This window comes from Lepidochelys kempii, chromosome 8 (assembly GCF_965140265.1).
Source record: "Lepidochelys kempii isolate rLepKem1 chromosome 8, rLepKem1.hap2, whole genome shotgun sequence".
NCBI classification, from domain to species: Eukaryota; Metazoa; Chordata; order Testudines; family Cheloniidae; genus Lepidochelys; species Lepidochelys kempii.
The window spans coordinates 14842691-14862960 of NC_133263.1; the positions used below are offsets into that span (position 1 = coordinate 14842691).

A 20270-nucleotide genomic window follows, 5' to 3' on the forward strand; every position below is an offset into this window, starting at 1 on the left:
ACACAGTAGGAACTATAGCCCTGCTTGAAACAAATCCTTGCGACGTATTGAGAAGTTGAATGGTCTAATATTTCCAGTCCACACAGGGAACAAGAAAGAAGACAACAAGCTACACGTACAAGTGTCTGAAATGATCCTTTAATAAAAGACATTCAGTCTGCACTGTGGAATAGACCAAGGAGAGTGTGAAATGCTTGGGATTACAATAAGGGCATGTCCAGGATATCTGTTTTTGATCAATGTTTTGTTTCAGAACATTTGGAAATATTTCTTAGCACAAACACTCTGCAAAACAATTGACATTTATTTTTTGGTTTAACAAGCAAATAACTTTAGATGGATACGTTTTAAAACAGGGTTTCTCAACTTTTTTCTTTCTGAGGCCCTTCCCCTCCCTCCCCCCCCCTCAACATATTATAAAATCTCCATGGCCCAGCTGTGCCACAACAACTGTTTTTCTGCATATAAAAGCCAGAGACAGCCTTAGGGAGTAGCAAGCAGGGCAACTGCCCCCGGGGCCCCACGCCACAGGGGGCCTCGTGAAGCTAAGTTGCTCAGGCTTTGGCTTTAGCCCCGGATGGCGGGACTTGGGGCCCTGGGCTTCGACCCCATGTGGTGGGGCTTCAGCTTTCTGCCCTTGGCCTCAGCAGGTCTAATGCTGGGTGGCCCCCCTGAAACCTGCTCACGGCCCCCCCAGTCCCGGACCACTGGTTGAGAACCACTGTTTTAAAAGACATATTACGGTTTGGTTGCATGAAGATTCTTAACATAGTTTATAGCGGAGTACTGTAGGGAGAGCTTAGATGCTAGGAATTAAGTTCTTCTATGAATATTCAGGCCTTACAAGAGTAAAAGGTATTATTTCTACGGAGCAAAATTACTTAAATATTTAATTTTCATCCAACTGATGCTTGAAATCAAGTGGGTGTTTTCTATTCTTGATTCTCTTTCCTGACCATAAGGGGAAATTTTGGGTGAACAATGTCAAAGGAACATACTAAATCAAGGACAATTTGTTAAAGCTGGACAATTCTTGGGAGCCAGTTTCTGCTGAAGCTCTAGGAACTATTTAAATTACAAGAAAAACAACCAATCAAAAACAAAACAAACCTACGCTTTCTCATGAGACAATAAAGACTTGCTCCATGATAATTCCACATGCAAAACGGTACCACATGGGCAGTTTATTAGACCTAGGTGTATTTACTTTGTTGAAAGTTTATATAGCATTGAACGTGCAGTATACATAACGGCCCAGATTCTGGTCTCACTCTGCACCAGGTGTAACTCCCCTGACTGTGATGCAGTAACTTCGGATTGGTATTGGTGTAAGCGAGCTCAGAATCAGGCCTAAAGTATTCAGAGTAGAGGTTGTTAGGTATAACATCAATTAGGTCAGTTTTAATAGGGCTCAAGCGCGGAGCATTGCACCCAGTTGTATTCCTATAAGCAGCCCAGAAGGCATGCACAGTTCAAAACCTGTATACATCGTATCTTCAGATACTTGGAAGAGTCCAGTGTCACTCATATGATCGTCGTCAAAATTCACAAACGCAATGTCCCTTCTGTAGTGAATTTTACTCATTTTCCTTATGCAGCGTGTAAATGCATATTTGACTGCAGTGCTGAAGGCTTCCCAGCTATAAACATGTTCATAATGCATGTCAATTTTGGGATAATCCTACAAATTAAAACAAGCATTATGTAATCTAAGAGCTGTCAGCCAGCTATGAGAAGTATAGCTGTATAAGAAGTATATAGCCAATATGCAAGACACATGCTGACTAGTATTTCATATTTATTTTACTGTAGCAACCAGAGGCCCCAGTCAAGATTAGGGCCGCATTGTGCTAGATGATACATCAAACACAGACAAAGATATAGTCTCTGCCCTGAAGAGTTTACCATTTCAGAGAGCCAGATCCTGGGCCCCCATTCCATCTAAGGCAATGCAAACCACCTGGAAAGTTGGGGTTCTCTTGCTGTAGGGGAACGCTCGGTGATGTGAAGCTGGCATAGTTGGCTCCACATACCTGTTCCTCTTGGTTTAAGAAGCATGGTAGAAGCAGATTGGGGCAAAAGGGGATCCAGGGAAGGTGGGACCAGAGCACAGCATGAAATTGTCTCTAACTTGCGCTTGAGGCTGGTTTGAGTCACTTAACCATCTTTGCCTGCCCCTTGCCAGCTGAGGATTTAGACCTAAGGACAGAGTGACATGAAGAGATGGGCAGCAAGTCTTAGGCATGAAGTCCAAGACATTGGTTTGGGTTACCGCAGATAGTGGGCAGTAAACATGTGGTTGACTGTATTCTGAATATTTACATCTGTTGTATGCGCATAGTGTGTTTTTTCTTGTAGGTTTCCTTCCTCCACCCAAATATGCAGAGTGGTGCATTAAAAGTGCAAGTGTTTCTTATCTTGTCTTCTTTCCCCCCCACACTTCCCCAAAGCAACCAAACAGCCAAAGTATCTCTTCACAGGCCAGCTGCTGACCAGGGTTTGGGCTTTTCAGATCTTTCGAGCTGGAGTAGATTTCACACAAGGACACCTGTGGGAAGAGCATGTGCTACGTTGGCTGTTTCCCCAATCAGGCTATTTTATTCATGCCAGAAAAACCAGTCGCCTTTGATATCTAGGATAAAGCCTAGGACTTAGTTTCATAGGACACTCAGCACTAACGTGGGCATCCCCCAATCTCTTCACCCCTAGGCTACAAATTCTGTTCCATAGGAGGAATACAAACTGAGCCTGAGGAAAACAACTGCGGGGTTAAGTGACTAAGGCACTTCTGAAAATGGCATTTAGAAGCCATCATAACTTAAGTGCTTTCAAACGTTTTACCCGGCACCTTGGCATGAAAATAACTGGAGTGGGAGTGGCAGGCAGGCACATTTTGAGATTTCATATGCCAAGACAAATATTCATACCAAAAAAATATCTGAAAAGGCCCAATTCACCATTGTTAGACACTGATTTTACCCAATCAATGTAGCTGAAGACATTTTTTTAATTCTAGTCCTCTCCTTGATAGAAAACCACAGTTAAGCATCTGTGACCCAGGAACCTCTTAGTGCCAACTGGCAGAGGGCACAGCGCGGGTCCCTAGGGGTTACCGCCATCTCTGGCATCTGACACGTGCATTCCAGTTCACCAAAGAGTGTCATGTGAAGTCTCAAATAAAAGCTAGTGTCACCCTGGTTCTTAGTATTGTTGCGAAAGGCCGGCATGAATGTTGTGTAAAGACTTATGTACATACACTGAAAATTATGAGGCCTGTGTTTAGGGACTGGTCACCTGCAAAGGGGAAATCAAGTTTCATGTCAGAAAAGAAATGTTTATCTAGCTGGCCATTTACATGTCAATTAAGTATCTACAGCACAGATGAGACTACTTCCTGCTAAGGGCAGGTGATGGTGAGGTGCCTTACAAGAACCTTCACAGTATCCCCACAAATTATCTGTGAGGTAACGTACGCAGCGCAATTAGACTTACTTGCATGGCCTCTTTTCCATCTATCAAGGTTAGATCTTTCAGCAGCCACATACAATCGATTTTGTACTGGCTGCTTGTCTTCTCCTCCAAGGTGATCACATAGGTGATTTTCACATCTTTTTCTCCGGTAACTTGGACAGGAAATAATAACAAATAAAGTTAAATGCAGAACAAAGAAAAGTACAAGTATTTCATTTAGTGAACGTGGGGAATCTGGATTTTTAGGTGATTTCTCCATTCAACTGGAGGGATGCATTGCCTGCATAGTGGTTAATGCAATGTGTCTACACCCACTATAGTCAAGCCAGAGTTTAACAAACCAAGTATTTGAACTTGCTTTCCATTACTGTCATGGAGGGAAAGGGGGGGTTCTTCTTCTGCCAAGACACTGTAAGATACTGTAAGAGGATGCCTTTCTGGGGTAGAGATAGTCCACATGGCATCAGCATCTATCATGCACAGGAGTTGGCTGTTCAAACACAGTGAGAAAGCTTCCTCGTGGACGCAATAACAGCTCCTGTGCAATCTGAAAGCATTTTTACAAAGCTCCCCAGAGTGCATTATGCACACCCTCTGGCCTTCTATGTATGCAGCCTGACAGACACTTGCCCAGCCCAGGGTCAGTGTGGAGTCACACCACCCCATGTTAAGTGTCAGGAAGGATTGGGCTTCCTTCCAGAGCACCTAGACTCTCAAGAAGTGGCGTAGCGTGCACATTCCCTTGGAAGATGCAGCATGTACCCTCTGACTAGCCAGTTCTGGCATGGAGTAGGGAAGAGGGGCAGACAATGCCCCCCACCCCACCCCCTGCGCCTCTTCCTTTGAGTTGCCTAGTAGCCTGGGGTTTCAAGGACGGAGCGGTCTCTATGCTCAGCTGAGTGCAAGGACTACAGTGTGCCTGGCTTCTGCATGAGGTCACCTGAGCAATAGTCAGCCACAGTCCTGCCCTGTAGGAAACACTTCACCACTGAAATACAGCCACATCTGGGGCAGGAGGAGGCAACCCTGTGGGAACCGGAGCACAGCCGGCTAAAGGTGAAGGTAACTCCTGCTGTTACAAAGAGTGCCATGGGAACACTGAATTACATCCAGAACGGACAAGACTTAGGTCTTTTGGGGTATGTCTACACTACGAAATTAGGTCGAATTTATAGAAGTCGGTTTTTTAGAAATCGGTTTTATATATTCGAGTGTGTGTGTCCCCACAGAAAATGCTCTAAGTGCATTAAGTGCATTAACTCGGCGGAGCGCTTCCACAGTACCGAGGCAAGCGTCGACTTCCGGAGCGTTGCACTGTGGGTAGCTATCCCACAGTTCCCGCAGTCTCCGCTGCCCATTGGAATTCTGGGTTGAGATCCCAATGCCTGATGGGGCTAAAACATTGTCGCGGGTGGTTCTGGGTACATATCGTCAGGCCCCTGTTCCCTCCCTCCCCCCGTGAAAGCAAGGGCAGACAATCATTTCGCGCCTTTTTTCCTGAGTTACCTGTGCAGACGCCATACCACGGCAAGCATGGAGCCCGCTCAGGTAACCGTCACCCTATGTCTCCTGGGTGCTGGCAGACGCGGTACGGCATTGCTACACAGTAGCAGCAACCCCTTGCCTTGTGGCAGCAGATGGTACAGTACGACTGGTAGCCGTCATCGTCATGTCTGAGGTGCTCCTGGTCGCCTCTGTGAGGTCGATCAGGAGCGCCTGGGCAGACATGGGCGCAGGGACTAAATTTGGAGTGACTTGAGCAGGTCATTCTCTTTAGTCCTGCAGTCAGTCCTATTGAACCGTCTTATGGTGAGCGGGCAGGCGATATGGACTGCTAGCAGTCGTACTGTACCATCTTCTGCCGAGCAGCCATGAGATGTGGATGGCATGCAGTCCTTCTGCACCGTCTGCTGCCAGCCAAAGATGTAAAAGATAGATGGAGTGGATCAAAACAAGAAATAGACCAGATTTGTTTTGTACTCATTTGCTTTCCCCCCCCCCTGTCTAGGGGACTCATTCTTCTAGATCACACTGCAGTCACTTACAGAGAAGGTGCAGCGAGGTAAATCTAGCCATGTATCAATCAGAGGCCAGGCTAACCTTCTTGTTCCAATAAGGACAATAACTTAGGTGCACCATTTCTTATTGGAACCCTCCGTGAAGTCCTGCCTGAAATACTCCTTGATGTAAAGCCACCCCCTTTGTTGATTTTAGCTCCCTGAAGCCAACCCTGTAAGCGCCCCTCCCAGCGTCAGAGCAATGGCAAACAATCGGGCATCTGAGAGTGCTGTCCAGAGCAGTCACAATGGAGCACTCTGATGGGGCTAAAACATTGTCGCGGGTGGTTCTGGGTACGTGTCGTCAGGCCCCCGTTCCCTCCCTCCTTCCGTGAAAGCAAGGGCAGACAATCATTTCGTGCCTTTTTTCATGAGTTTCCTGTGCAGACGCCATACCACGGCAAGCATGGAGCCAGCTCAGGTAACCGTCACCCTATGTCTCCTGGGTGCTGGCAGACGCGGTACGGCTTTGCTGCACAGTAGCAGCAACCCATTGCCTTCTGGCAGCAGACGGTGCAATATGATTGGTAGTCGTCCTCATCGTGTCCGAGGTGCTCCTGGCCACGTCGGCTGGGAGCGCCTGGGCAGACATGGGCGCAGGGACTAAATTTGGAGTGACTTGACCAGGTCATTCTCTTTAGTCCTGCAGTCCTATTGAACCGTCTTATGGTGAGCGGGCAGGCGATACGGACTGCTAGCAGTCGTATTGTACCATCTTCTGCCGAGCAGCCATGAGATGTGGATGGCATGCAGTCCTTCTGCACCATCTGCTGCCAGCCAAAGATGTAAAAGATAGATGGAGTGGGTCAGAACAAGAAATAGACCAGATTTGTTTTGTACTCATTTGCCTCCTCCCCTGTCTAGATCACACTGCAGTCACTCACAGAGAAGGTGCAGCGAGGTAAATCTAGCCATGTATCAATCAGAGGCCAGGCTAACCTCCTTGTTCCAATAACAACGATAACTTAGGTGCACCATTTCTTATTGGAACCCTCCGTGCAGTCCTGCCTGAAATACTCCTTGATGTACAGGCACACCCTTTGTTGATTTTAGCTCCCTGAAGCCAACCCTGTAAGCCGTGTCGTCAGTCGCCCCTCCCTCCGTCAGAGCAACGGCAGACAATCGTTCCGCGCCTTTTTTCTGTGCGGACGCCATACCAAGGCAAGCATGGAGGCCGCTCAGCTCACTTTGGCAATTAGGAGCACATTAACCACCACACGCATTATCCAGCAGTATATGCAGCACCAGAACATGGCAACGCGATACCGGGCGAGGAGGCGACGTCAGCGCGGTCCCGTGAGTGATCAGGACATGGACACAGATTTCTCTGAAAGCATGGGCCCTGACAATGCATGCATCATGGTGCTAATGGGGCAGGTTCATGCTGTGGAACGCCGATTCTGGGCTCGGGAAACAAGCACAGACTGGTGGGACTGCATAGTGTTGCAGGTCTGGGACGATTCCCAGTGGCTGCGAAACTTTCGCATGCGTAGGGGCACTTTCATGGAACTTTGTGACTTGCTTTCCCCTGCCCTGAAGCGCATGAATACGAAGATGAGAGCAGCCCTCACAGTTGAGAAGCGAGTGGCGATAGCCCTGTGGAAGCTTGCAACGCCAGACAGCTACCGGTCAGTTGGGAATCAATTTGGAGTGGGCAAATCTACTGTGGGGGCTGCTGTGATGCAAGTAGCTCACGCAATCAAAGATCTGCTGATATCAAGGGTAGTGACCCTGGGAAATGTGCAGGTCATAGTGGATGGCTTTGCTGCAATGGGATTCCCTAACTGTGGTGGGGCTATAGACGGAACCCATATCCCTATCTTGGCACCGGAGCACCAAGCCGCCGAGTACATAAACCGCAAGGGGTACTTTTCAATAGTGCTGCAAGCTCTGGTGGATCACAAGGGACGTTTCACCAACATCAACGTGGGATGGCCGGGAAAGGTGCATGATGCTCGCATCTTCAGGAACTCTGGTCTGTTTCAAAAGCTGCAGGAAGGGACTTTATTCCCAGACCAGAAAATAACTGTTGGGGATGTTGAAATGCCTATATGTATCCTTGGGGACCCAGCCTACCCCTTAATGCCATGGCTCATGAAGCCGTACACAGGCAGCCTGGACAGTAGTCAGGAGCTGTTCAACTACAGGCTGAGCAAGTGCAGAATGGTGGTAGAATGTGCATTTGGACGTTTAAAGGCGCGCTGGCGCAGTTTACTGACTCGCTTAGGCCTCAGCGAAACCAATATTCCCACTGTTATTACTGCTTGCTGTGTGCTCCACAATATCTGTGAGAGTAAGGGGGAGACGTTTATGGCGGGGTGGGAGGTTGAGGCAAATCGCCTAGCTGCTGGTTACGCGCAGCCAGACACCAGGGCGGTTAGAAGAGCACAGGAGGGCACGGTACGCATCAGAGAAGCTTTGAAAACCAGTTTCATGACTGGCCAGGTTACGGTGTGAAAGTTCTGTTTGTTTCTCCTTGATGAAACCCCCCGCCCCTTGGTTCACTCTACTTCCCTGTAAGCTAACCACCCTCCCCTCCTCCCTTTAATCATTGCTTGCAGAGGCAATAAAGTCATTGCTGCTTCACAGTCATGCATTCGTTATTCATTCATCACACAAATAGGGAGATGACTACCAAGGTATCCCAGGAGTGGTGGTGGAGGAGGGAAGGAAAATGCCACACAGCACTTTAAGCACAGCACTTTAAAAGTTGACAACTTTAAAATTTATTGAATGACAGCCTTCTTTTTTTTGGGCAATCCTCTGTGGTGGAGTGGCTGGTTGGCCGGAGGCCCCCCCACCACGTTCTTGGGCGTCTGGGTGTGGAGGCTATGGAACTTGGGGAGGAGGGCGGTTGGTTACAGAGGGGCAGCAGTGGCAGTCTGTGCTCCAGCTGCCTTTGCTGCAGCTCAACCATACACTGGAGCATACTGGTTTGGTCCTGCAGCAGCCTCAGCATTGAATCCTGCCTCCTCTCATCATGCTGCCGCCACATTTGAGCTTCAGCCCGGTCTTCAGCCCGCCACTTACTCTCTTCAGCCCGCCACCTCTCCTCCCGGTCATTTTGTGCTTTCCTGCACTCTGACATTATTTGCCTCCACGCATTCGTCTGTGCTCTGTCAGTGTGGGAGGACAGCATGAGCTCGGAGAACATTTCATCGCGAGTGCATTTTTTTTTCTTTCTAAGCTTCACTAGCCTCTGGGAAGGAGAAGATCCTGTGATCATTGAAACACATGCAGCTGGTGGAGAAAAAAAAAGGGACAGCGGTATTTAAAAAGACACATTTTATAAAACAGTGGCTACACTCTTTCAGGGTAAACCTTGCTGTTAACATTACATACATAGCACATGTGCTTTCGTTACAAGGTCGCATTTTGCCTCCTCCCACCGCGTGACTACCCCCTCAACCTTCCCCCCTCCCTGTGGCTAACAGCGGGGAACATTTCTGTTTAGCCACAGGCAAACAGCCCAGCAGGAATGGGCTCCTCTGAGTGTCCCCTGAAGAAAAGCACTCTATTTCAACCAGGTGACCATGAATTATATCTCACTCTCCTGAGGATAACACAGAGAGATAAAGAACGGATTTTGGTTGAATGCCAGCAAACATACACTGCAATGCTTTGTTCTACAGTGATTCCCGAGTATGTGTGACTGACCTGGAGTGGTAAAGTGTCCTACCATGAAGGACGAAATAAGGCTGCCCTCCCCAGAAACCTTTTGCAAAGGCTTTAGGACTACATCTAGGAGAACCGCAAATGCCAGGGCAAAGTAATCCTTTCACATGCTTGCTTTTAAACCATGTATAGCATTTTAAAAGGTACAGTCACCAGAGGTCCCTTCTCCGCCTGCTGGGTCCAGGAGGCAGCCTTGGGTGGGTTCGGGGGGTACTGGCTCCAGGTCTAAGGTGAGAAACAGTTCCTGGCTGTCGGGAAAACCGGATTCTCCGCTTGCTTGCCGTGAGCTATCTACAACCTCCTCCTCATCATCATCTTCTTCGTCCCCAAAACCTACTTCCGTCCTGCCTCCATCTCCATTGAAGGAGTCAAACAACACGGCTGGGGTAGTGGTGGCTGAACCCCCTAAAATGGCATGCAGCTCATCATAGAACCGGCATGTTTGGGACTCTGACCCAGAGCGGCTGTTCGCCTCTCTGGTTTTCTGGTAGGCTTGCCTCAGCTCCTTCAGTTTCACGCGGCACTGCTTCGGGTCCCTGTTATGGCCTCTGTCCTTCATGCCCTGGGAGATTTTGACAAAGGTTTTGGCATTTCGAAAACTGGAACGGAGTTCTGATAGCACGGATTCCTCTCCCCAAACAGCGATCAGATCCCGTACCTCCCGTTCGGTCCATGCTGGAGCTCTTTTGCGATTCTGGGACTCCATCATGGTCACCTGTGCTGATGAGCTCTGCATGGTCACCTGCAGCTTGCCACGCTGGCCAAACAGGAAATGAGATTCAAAAGTTCGCGGTTCTTTTCCTGTCTACCTGGCCAGTGCATCTGAGTTGAGAGTGCTGTCCAGAGCAGTCAGAACGGAGCACTCTGGGATAGCTCCCGGAGGCCAATACCATCGAATTGTGTCCACAGTACCCCAAATTCGAGCCGGCAACGTCGATTTAAGCGCTAATCCACTTGTCAGGGGTGGAGTAAGGAAATCGATTTTAAGAGCCCTTTAAGTCGAAATAAAGGGCTTCATTGTGTGGACAGGTGCAGGTTTAAATCGATTTAACGCTGCTAAATTCGACCTAAAGTCCTAGTGTAGACCAGGGCTTAAAGTCCCAGCTACTTCCTTCCCAACAAAGGTAATGGAACTCAGTCGAACAATACTACTGACTGTGGCTTCCAGTACCAGCCTTTTGGTGTTCAACCATATCTCTTCTTCCTGTCCCCCAGCTTCTCATATGCTGGGCTATTGATAGTGCTAGAAAATAAGTTCAGCTAAGTGATCAAGTGCACATTGCATGAAGTGAAGGTTGAGAGGAGTAAGGCAGTCCAGTCCCCAAAAGACTGACACTATCCACGGTTCTAGTGGATTTTAAGAAATTAAACACATTCAATTAATGCTGCCTGGTATTAACAAAAACAATAACCCTGCCATAAATTGCTGATGACAACTGCTGTTGGAAATATCAAGCTTATTAAACACTCACAAGATCATAACCTGCTATATAGTTATGTTAATGTAAACCATGCCAGGCCTATTTGTACATGCTTGAGATGTGTGGGTATGAATATGGAGCTTGATCCACCTCCCTTCCGTGGTGTCACTTCCATCATTGTCAACAGGAGCGGGACAGGACCTGGAAGTATGCAGCAAGAATGGCACTCTTCTAAGTGTGGAAAACTGTGGCTAACTCACATAATTGGGCTCTTTCTAATGAATAGCTGAGCACTGTACGTGGATAGAGATAAATATTGTGTACGTCACTATAACATCTGTCAATGTGATGGGGCTGTCAGGCTCACAGGAAGATCACACTGAATGACAGAGGAAAAAATGCTATTCAGTTATATCACTGAAACCAATCCCTCCCTGGGACAGGCATAGTTCATAAATGCCTTTGTAGAGCTAGGTAAGAGGCTGCCTTAGAGGGAACTGTCTTGCTGGTTTGCTTTTCTCAGACCCTTTAGTGTAATTTTGCTTTTTGCATTTTCATGCATGTTTTTTATATCATCTTGCAGAACGTATTGCTGTTTTATATTGATAAAGTAAAAACATTTACTTGTGGGGTGGAGATATTCTACAGCCTTGTAGGGGAAAAAAACCCTCTTTGTTCAAAGTACACAGGCTATAATAAACTGGAAAATAATTTTATATCATGCTATATTTGCAATATGTCACTAGTGCTCACAACAGACAAGTGTGTCTTGTATTGTATTAGCATGGATTGGGATTCAGCAACTAGTAATTGGTAATATTAGCCCCATTAGAAATAGGCTATGCCTCAAATTTATACATCTTGAAAACAATATTGTGTGATCATTCATGTACATTACATATCAGTGTGTTTTATTAATTATGAATATAAAATAGTGAGGAAAGAACATCTTTAAGGTGAATTTTTTGCTTTAATTTCACCGTTTAAGTATCCAAAAAACCCATCCCCGTCGCCTTCAAATACTGCATTTTTCAATTAAAGTCAAAACGTGTCTGACATTGAAGATAGTTGGGAGCTTTAAGTAAATGCACATAAGATTTAATTGAATTCGGTTCTGTGTTACTAGGCTTTTGAGTCACGTTCCCCCTTCACCCCCATTATCTTCTAGCAAATATTGACTCTCTTCAGGTTGATGAATACACGAGATATGGTTTTTAACACCAACTTTTTCCCTTACCTTCTCAGGGTGGTGTATGTTTGCCTGGAACATTACCAGTAGTGATGTTATTGAAAACCCTGAAAATAATTAGTTATGTTTGAAAAGTCCAGGGAGCAGAATGGTTGATGCAGAGAGCTCAGATATTGTCACTCTAAAATGGCTTTGAACAGTGGATAGGGAATTAATTTTAAATGCGTTTTTCTTAATAAAAGACCACTTTCATAAGAATTGCCATCAGAGTCTTCTTATTATGAAGAATCTATCCGCAGCAATACGGAGAGTCAAAGGTTATTTGCCAGCATAAACATGATGCTTTTCATATTCACTCCAGAATTAAAATATATTCTCACAGAGGTGACGCAAGTAATTGGAATTGTGTGGCTCAGATCCCAAATATTCTCCATGAAATGTCACCAGGTTGGTGATATCAATTCCATTGCAAAATTATATCATTATTAACCATTTACAGAACACTGCAAATCTCCATAGTGCTTCTACACTAAGAGACACAAAATAGAGAATACTATCATTTCCATCTAAATGTGCAGTCAATTTCAAGGGAAAATGCCATCTATTAAAAAGCAGTTAAGTGTCAAATGTATTAATTTAATATTGTTCACAGATTCTTGTCAAATGTTCTTTACATTTCTAGACAAACTTGGCTCTAAAAAAATCCCCCTCTTGTTTAAAACTGATGTACTAATGTCCCCAAATTACAATTATGGTAAATTGAAAATGTAAAAAAACAAAAACAAAACTCCCATTCAGATTACTATGAAGAAATAGCTTCTGCTATGTGTTACACCCTGTGAAATATAGAAGCATAAGCAGCGTGTTTATGAGATAGAATTCTATCAGGTTAAAACAATTGTGTGAAGTAATCACCATACCTGTAACGCACAGATAGGAATGCTCCTCTCCCTGCATAGTGGAAGGCATTGATAATTCCAAGACATGCAAAAGCTTCTCTCTTTTAGGTCTGAAAACAAAGTCCTGTAGGCTTATTTTTAGGCTTGCTGCCATAGTTAGTCTATCTTCTATAAAGCCAGGGAGCAGAATGGTGGACGCAATCTGACAAGCTATGCACACATCTCAGAGTTTACTGACACCCAGGTGTTTGAGACATTGTTTTGCAGAAAAGCCCAGACTCTCCAGACCTAATAGATCAATACTTTACAAATCAGATTAGCTATAAGAGAATACTGTACATGGTATAATGAAGGACCATGCCCTGTGAGTTCAAACACTTTCATACACACTCACTCCACTTCTTTCTCTGCAGGAGAGGCTAAAGGCTAGGTGAGAGTATCCATTATGTATTATAGGCATTTACCTGGAAAAACAGGATCAAGTGAACAGTAGTCAGTTTGATGTGTGAATTACTCAATTGCCTATCCCAGTCCTCTTGGTTGAGATGGTGTGACTTGCAGCTTTTGACTAGAGTTCTGATCTGTTCTGTTGGAGCCTATATACATACCATGGTGATGGTTGTTCTAGAAATCTATAGCTACAATAGATAGATTCTTCTCCCACACCCTGAAATTCAAAGGAGTTAAAATCTTAGCTTTTAGCCCATCTCTGTTTCATCCAAATGTTTGTGGGTTTGCTATATGCTGCACACATTGTTCTAAAACAAAGCACATCATTTCTTGTGTTTTTGTTGTGCTTAGAGATTTTACCAACATAGCTACAGCTCATCAGTGGAGTTTTCTGAAGAAACAGCCAGAAACCATAAGAATTCTTAGCAACGTTTCTGGACAAGAGCCGTGAAAGATTACAGAAAAACGACCAAGTTGTAGTCAAGACTAGTGTGGAAAGGACACCGCAGATTAAAGGGGATTGCCCTCAGGGTCAGCTAAACTGGGGTTCAGTTCCTGACTGCCACTGGACTCACTATGTGAGCTTGGGCAAATCACATAGCCACACTATGCCCCAGTTTCCATCTATAAAATTGGGACAACACTTTCCCAGCTTTGAGAAACACTCAATCTGAGAAATACACTCAGATTTTCAAATGCAGAGTGTAGTGTATTGCATTTATTACCACAGGCTTTGTGAAAGTGCTTATGATTTCACATTACTTACTGCAGCTGTTTGTAGGATAAAGCGATTTATTCACACATAATTATTCAATGAACAACCCTTCCCACCCATATCGTTCACAATGAATGATTCCATCAGCTCTATTCGTTTATCTAACCTTCCAGCCTTCTCTTCAAGAGTGTATTTGCCACTCATGGTGAAATTAAAACTTATGATTAGTACTTGATAGAATCAGGTCTAAGCATGTGCCAGACTTTAAGCATGTAATTCCACTGAATTCAATGGAAATATTTACATGCTAAAATTTAGGCACGTGCTGAAGTTTATTGCTGAATCAGAGCCACACTATCCTACCATCGTACCAGGGAGGGTTATGTCCATTATACCTGCCATATGAAATCCAATACTCTCTAAATTGCTCTTTCCCTAAGAACACAATCTAGTAGGCGTAGTGCTTCCAGCCCTCAAGAGGATGTTGACAGATAATTGTTTTAAGTATTAGTTCATTCAACAGTTACCTTACAATGGAGAAGAAATGTACAATGGAGAAGAAATCAATGTTCATCTTATGATGACATTATGGGTGCAGTTAGACACGGCAAGTTAACTGAATTTTCTTTCACTGAAGTCTCTTCTGAATGTCAATGCCCATAGTCTTTAAGCAATAATGTAGGTTTTTACGGTTTACTCTAAGGCGTTCACTTGAAATCACTAATACTCTAAAACGTTCACCCTCATACCAGTACTGGCCAGAAGAACTCCCACTGAAGTCAACTCCCTGGCACATCTGCACAAGAGTCAGCCACAATCTGGCTCAGTATTTCTTAATTTTTCCCTCAAAACATGTCTATTTCTTCTCAATTCTGCTAGACCTTTTGTGCTATTCACTCCCCATAAGTAATCATCTCATACTTTTTGAAGAAATTGTAAAGCACCTAAATACAGATATTTGGCCCCAATTTCTACTGTCTTGTGCTTTGTGTGGTCTTATCCTCTAGCCCTTGCCCCTTCATGAAACCATTATGATTTGGAAGCACTTTACAGTCCCTTCACATGTGTTAAGTGACCAACACAAGATGCAAGGCAGCCGGAAATCTGGCTCCTTGTGTGTCTGGTACAGAAGACAATGATGACTTGAGCACAAGAACACATGCTCCAATCTATCCAGACACTTAAGCACGTGCTTAAACTTTGCTTGTGAGTTGTCCCGTTGACTTCAAGTTAAGCATGTACTTAAGTGCTTTATTAGATCGGGGCTTCCTGCAGCAAAGAGGCACAGTACTATGCAAAGGAAACGTATACTTCTGGGATGAAAAAGTCACAAAAATGTGAAGGCGCCACACAAAAATAATGAAAATGTTTAAAATCGTAACTAGAGACTGTCGTAAATCTACCTATGTATTTTTCAAAGATTTTAGGTCTCCCATATACAATATTTCCTAAAGATAATGGAAGCATAGGAGTTTATTGTGTTGTAGATGTTTTTGTATTTCTTATTTTAAAAATGAAAGTGACAATTCTGTTAACTGGAGTAAGCTCAGGCCCAAACCTGGAGGTTCTTATTCAAGCAACGCATCCACTGAAGTCAATTCAGACAAAGGAAAAACCCAGGCCAAGTTACAACATTGTAAGCATGTTGTAAGATTTCAATACAGCTACACCAATTTACACGCTCAGTCTTGCAAGGTACTGAGCAACCTGAGCTCACTCTGGTTTCCCTAGGAGGTGTGGGTGCCCAGCACCTTGTGTGATCGAGCTCCGAAGTGCTAGTCCAAAACATTTCTAAACATAAACATTTCTAAATGAAGCAAATGGCCCAGACCCATAGATAAGCTGGGACACAGCATTAGACACAAGCTCACAGCAGAGGACAACTTTTTTTTTTTTTGAAACAGCATTTATTTTTTAAAACTTGCAATCCACAGAAATACAATAAATTTAACACGTACACAAAACTTTGGCTCAATGAAGTATTTAATACCTAAAACATCTGAGGAATGAAAGGCACAAGACCAGGCGCTCAAATGCACTGAATTGCCAAAAGTGCTGTTTGCACTGCTATAACAGAAGAGACAATTGGGAAGGTGTGGTGAGAAGGTGAAACTGGGGGAGGAGTGGGGAAAATAATAGTTACCGAGTACTGCCAAGTCATTGCAGCCTTTTGCTTCTTTCACTTATAGAGGTTACATTCTTTTTAAAAAGTGCCAGAGCTCTTTCATAATAGAAGATGGATCATTTCTTAGAAATGAACTGAAAAAGAAAGGGACAAAAAAGGAAGAGCTAGCAGCAGGCTGGATTTCAGTCGACCTCTGTTGACCCACAAGGTCTTAAGAACTCATTCCCTCTTTCGTGGAACCATTTGTTTGAAACTGTGGAACAAAGAGATAAATTAGTTAGAACTGTACATGGAGCCTGTATGTAACCTTCAAAGTTTGGTTTCTACGGATGAAATTTTGTCTGGATTAATAAAATGAGGTGGTTGAACTGGATGGTTGTGTTCCTCCTTCTCCCGCACAAGAGCTAAAGAGACTCAAGGGAGGAGGTGCAAGGTACCTTTCCAATTCCCCAATTCTGGGGCCAGTCTTAACTTACAGCTATGGTGGCAACATTCCCCTTTGCATTATTCTGCCAATTTGGGATCAGCCCACAGTGCGGGCTGCTCTGATAATTCTCCCTCTGCAATGCCCTTTATGCTGGAGTGGGAGAATGGGTGGTGTAGACCTCTGTGTATTCCCATAAATATCCTCAGCTAATCAATCCACCTTCTATATTCCAGCACAAAGCAGCTGGACAGAGGATTGAGGATGTGGGCTTTTGTTCACAGTCTGGAAGTGAACATCTGAGGCCCAAAGGTAGAATTCACTTTCCATTGGCCTGACGTCAAAATCGATTTACTTCCAGAACATGTTGTAAAACTGTCTATTTTGAATAGGTAATGATGGAAAAGATATTCCAGTGCAAGGTTAGAATTACCTGGGAGAGAGACACATACACATGCCAACTGCTTTACTTAGGGTGATTTGAAAGTAACCAATTCCTAAGTACGTTGCAGAAAAAGCTCTTCTCTTTGTGTTCCATTTGATCTTCTCTGGTGCTCTGGAAGTGTCAGTGCAGTAGAAAGTGTTCAGATACTATTTAGTCAAAACTACATTGTCACTTTCCAGGTCACCAGTTCAGCTAACGAGTCCACCTTCTATATTCCAGGCAGAGTATGTCACCTGGGGATATGACCACAAAGGGACCTCTGTAAGTACTTAGGTCCTATCCTGCAAACACTTATACATGTGTTTAACTTTGAAGCATGTAAGTAGTCACACCGACCTCAGTGGGACTACTTGCACATTTAAAGTTAAGTCCATCTATATGTTTTCGTAGGATCACGTCTTGAACCCCAATCATCCTTGATTTTCACGGCATCTGGATCTAGAGATCTACAATATGGAAACAGCAGCCTTATAAGTGTTCTCAACATGAAAAAAAAAGATGTTCACAACATTGACCAGAGAATGCAATAACTGGGTGTCATGTGTGATTTTTATTTGACACAACACTGGTGGAGTGATGTGTATTTATGACTCAAAATGGCAAAAGTTAAAATGGCAATGCCACAATTACAGAATCCTTTTCGAAGAGAGTTCAAATATTATCTTTTCACTGAAAGGGGAATTATTAGACAGCTTCTTTTTGCGAATACAGACTAACACGGCTGTTACTCTGAAACCTTGCAATTTTTGTTACTAAAGGCAAGTAGAGGACAATGACTTACCCCATTTGCAGCCTACTAATACTGGGCAAGCTGCATGCCTTGTTCGATAATCACCCTCGCCACTTCTGAAAAGATTGTACCAAAACACTGCTGTCCCCTGAAAACGAAAGCCTGGATTAAACAAAGTTCAACACAACTATTCAGAATGAGTGTGTGAGAGAGAAAGTAAAAACACCAAGTATCTGGCTCTCAGTAACGTCAAGCTTATGGCTCACTGCTGACAGTATATCAAAATTAAATAATTTAAGCTCCAATTAGTAATTTATCTCACCTTTCTCTTTGCTCTTCTGAGCTTCACACCTGTTAAATAAAGAGCCACTCATTCCATCCCTGCCATAGTGCACTCTGGGTTTATGGGACTGTCTAGATCTTTCTTTAAATTGATCCGAGTTTTCCCTGTTTCATTCCTATGTCAGGATGTGAGGAGCTATAACTCTGCATAAGAAAGCCACAGCTGCTGTGCTAACTTGCTTGGGCAGCCAAGTCTTAACTCAAACTCATGCATATAAATTGGTTGGGACTCTTTATAAGTCAGAAGGAACTAGGGACAGGGACAAGGGAGCCCTGAAAGGAGAAAAGCTAGGTACTGCCATGCTAAAGGGGAAGCTCAAGATGAGGTTGCTTTTTGTTCCTATTTAAGATAACAAAGGAAAACCCTAAGTAACGGGCAGATGATGTGTTTAATATCTAGTATGGGTGTACTGTGTCTGGAGCAGGGGGTAATGTTACCTCCATGCAACTCCTTTCCTGTTAAAAGCTGCCCTTTGTAGAAATTGTTCAGATTGCCGTTCTACAGCCACCCAGAATCGGGTATCATTGCTTTCTATAATGGCAATATATAGGCCCATAATCTAGGGCAGCTCTAAGTAAGTCACTGCTACCACTCGTACCATGTAAGTGTATGAAAGCAACAACGTTTTCACAAACTTTACTGTGCATGTGGGGAAAGAGGAGAGGGACTGTATACAAATAAAGGAGCTGTTACCTTTTGGGGCCAAATTGCAGCCCCAAAGTCTGGGAAAACTGTAGCACCTCCAGCTTCTACATCACTCATCTGGGAAAATAAGTTAACAAAGTCACCATAACACAAACATTTTATGATGCAATGTCAGAGCATGCAAATCACAACCACTGAACCATTATAAAAGTGCCCAAAGCACCAGTGGAAACACAAAGTTATAACTCTCATACTGTATAAACAGACAATTAATTACATGGAGGATGCTGAATTTGAAATGTGAACAGAACACACAAGACTTGTATATAACTATCAGGGTCCAGACACCCCAAAGGGAGAAGAGGGAGTCTGAACCACAAAGAATAAGCAGTGGTTGTATACAATGTTGTGTATAAAAATATGCCAATTAAGGTTTTTATGAAAGCTTATAATGTTCTGAACTTGATGGTCATTATGAGATATGTATACAGACTCTGGTTTTGAATCTATGTATTCACGTATGTGGAATATGCTCCTGACTATGGATATGATTTTGTCACAGTAAAATTAAGCAAAATTCACAGAACAGTCTTGGTAGAAAGGACAAAGTCAGGGTATGGTCACAGCAGAGCTGAAGCCAAAGTCCGGGGCTGACAGCCTGAACCCCACCATCCAGGGCTGAAGCAGAAGCCAAAAAAGTCATAGAGATCTCTTAAAGTCATGGAATTCATTACCTCATCGTATCCTTGCTCATGATTGGTACTACAATTTCATGTACACCTCCCAAGCTAGTTGTTTACACAGAACTAACTTCAAGGACCCATCCATTGTCCAGCCAGGCAAAGATAAGAGTGGACCATTTGAGTTAATGGGAAAACACTGAAACAACTTGAAACTGACAAGAAAACCCCAGTCTCGCCAAACTGAAAAAGGAGGTTTCAGAGTAACAGCTGTGTTAGTCTGAATTCGCAAAAAGAAAAGGAGTACTTGTGGCACCTTAGAGACCAACCAATTTATCTGAGCATAAGCTTTCGTGAGCTACAGCTCACTTCATCGGATGCATACTGTGGAAAATACAGAAGATGTTTGTTTTTATACACACAAATCATGAAAAAATGGGTGTTTGTCACTACAAAAGGTTTTCTCTCCCCCACCCCACTCTCCTGCTGGTAATAGCTTATGTAAAGTGATCACTCTCCTTACAATAAAAAAGGAGGAAATTTCCTTCACCATAAATGAACACAGTCTGGGGACAGACCTACACATAAAACACTACAGCTTGAGCCACTGTAGCATTTTAATGAAGATACTCTATGTTGATGGGAGAGAGCTCTCCTGTTGGCGTAGTTAATCCACCTTCCCGAGAAGCGGTAGCTATGTCGGTGGGAGAGGTTCTCCAACATGGTGTCATCTACATGGGGGTTACGTTGATATAACTATGCTGCTCAGGCATGTGGATTTTTCACATCCCTGAGCAATGCAGTTCTACCGGTAAAGGTCTGTAGTGTAGACCAGACCTGAGAGAAAGACTCTTACCCCCGCAAACCCTGTTAAAAGGAAAAGGGTTTGAAGTGAAAGGATCCAGAACTGAGGGACAGTCTTGAAGACATGAGGCTGTCTGTGAACACTGGATTCCCCCCTTGGGGCTAGGGGGCATGCTGGGAAAGGCAAAAGGCAGTTG

General features: G+C 44.2%; 2 protein-coding genes across 11 annotated transcripts in view; both read right to left on the reverse strand.

Moving 5' to 3' along the window:
- Positions 1-1411: 1411 nt before the first annotated feature.
- LOC140916436 (exocyst complex component 1-like) lies at positions 1412-14081 on the reverse strand. Its single transcript, XM_073358085.1, has 3 exons — positions 13994-14081; positions 3493-3623; positions 1412-1681 (listed from the first exon to the last, which is right to left on the reverse strand). The coding sequence occupies exons 1-3, from the start codon at positions 14079-14081 to the stop codon at positions 1412-1414; spliced, it is 489 nt and encodes a 162-aa protein (XP_073214186.1).
- A 1703-nt stretch (positions 14082-15784) lies between these two features.
- Positions 15785-20270, reverse strand: part of P4HA2 (prolyl 4-hydroxylase subunit alpha 2) — a 55449-nt gene continuing 50963 nt past the window's right edge. For 8 of the 10 annotated variants that reach the window (XM_073355636.1, XM_073355642.1, XM_073355639.1 and 5 more), the window contains 3 exons: positions 18638-18706; positions 17653-17749; positions 15785-16255 (listed from right to left, as the gene is read on the reverse strand). In XM_073355636.1, the coding sequence (XP_073211737.1) occupies positions 16185-16255; positions 17653-17749; positions 18638-18706 (237 nt within the window). In that variant the 3' untranslated portion in view covers positions 15785-16184. Of the gene's footprint in view, positions 16256-16859; positions 17318-17652; positions 17750-18637; positions 18707-20270 lie in introns of all 10 variants that reach the window. The other 2 variants (XR_012160225.1, XR_012160224.1) reach the window with 2 other exon arrangements.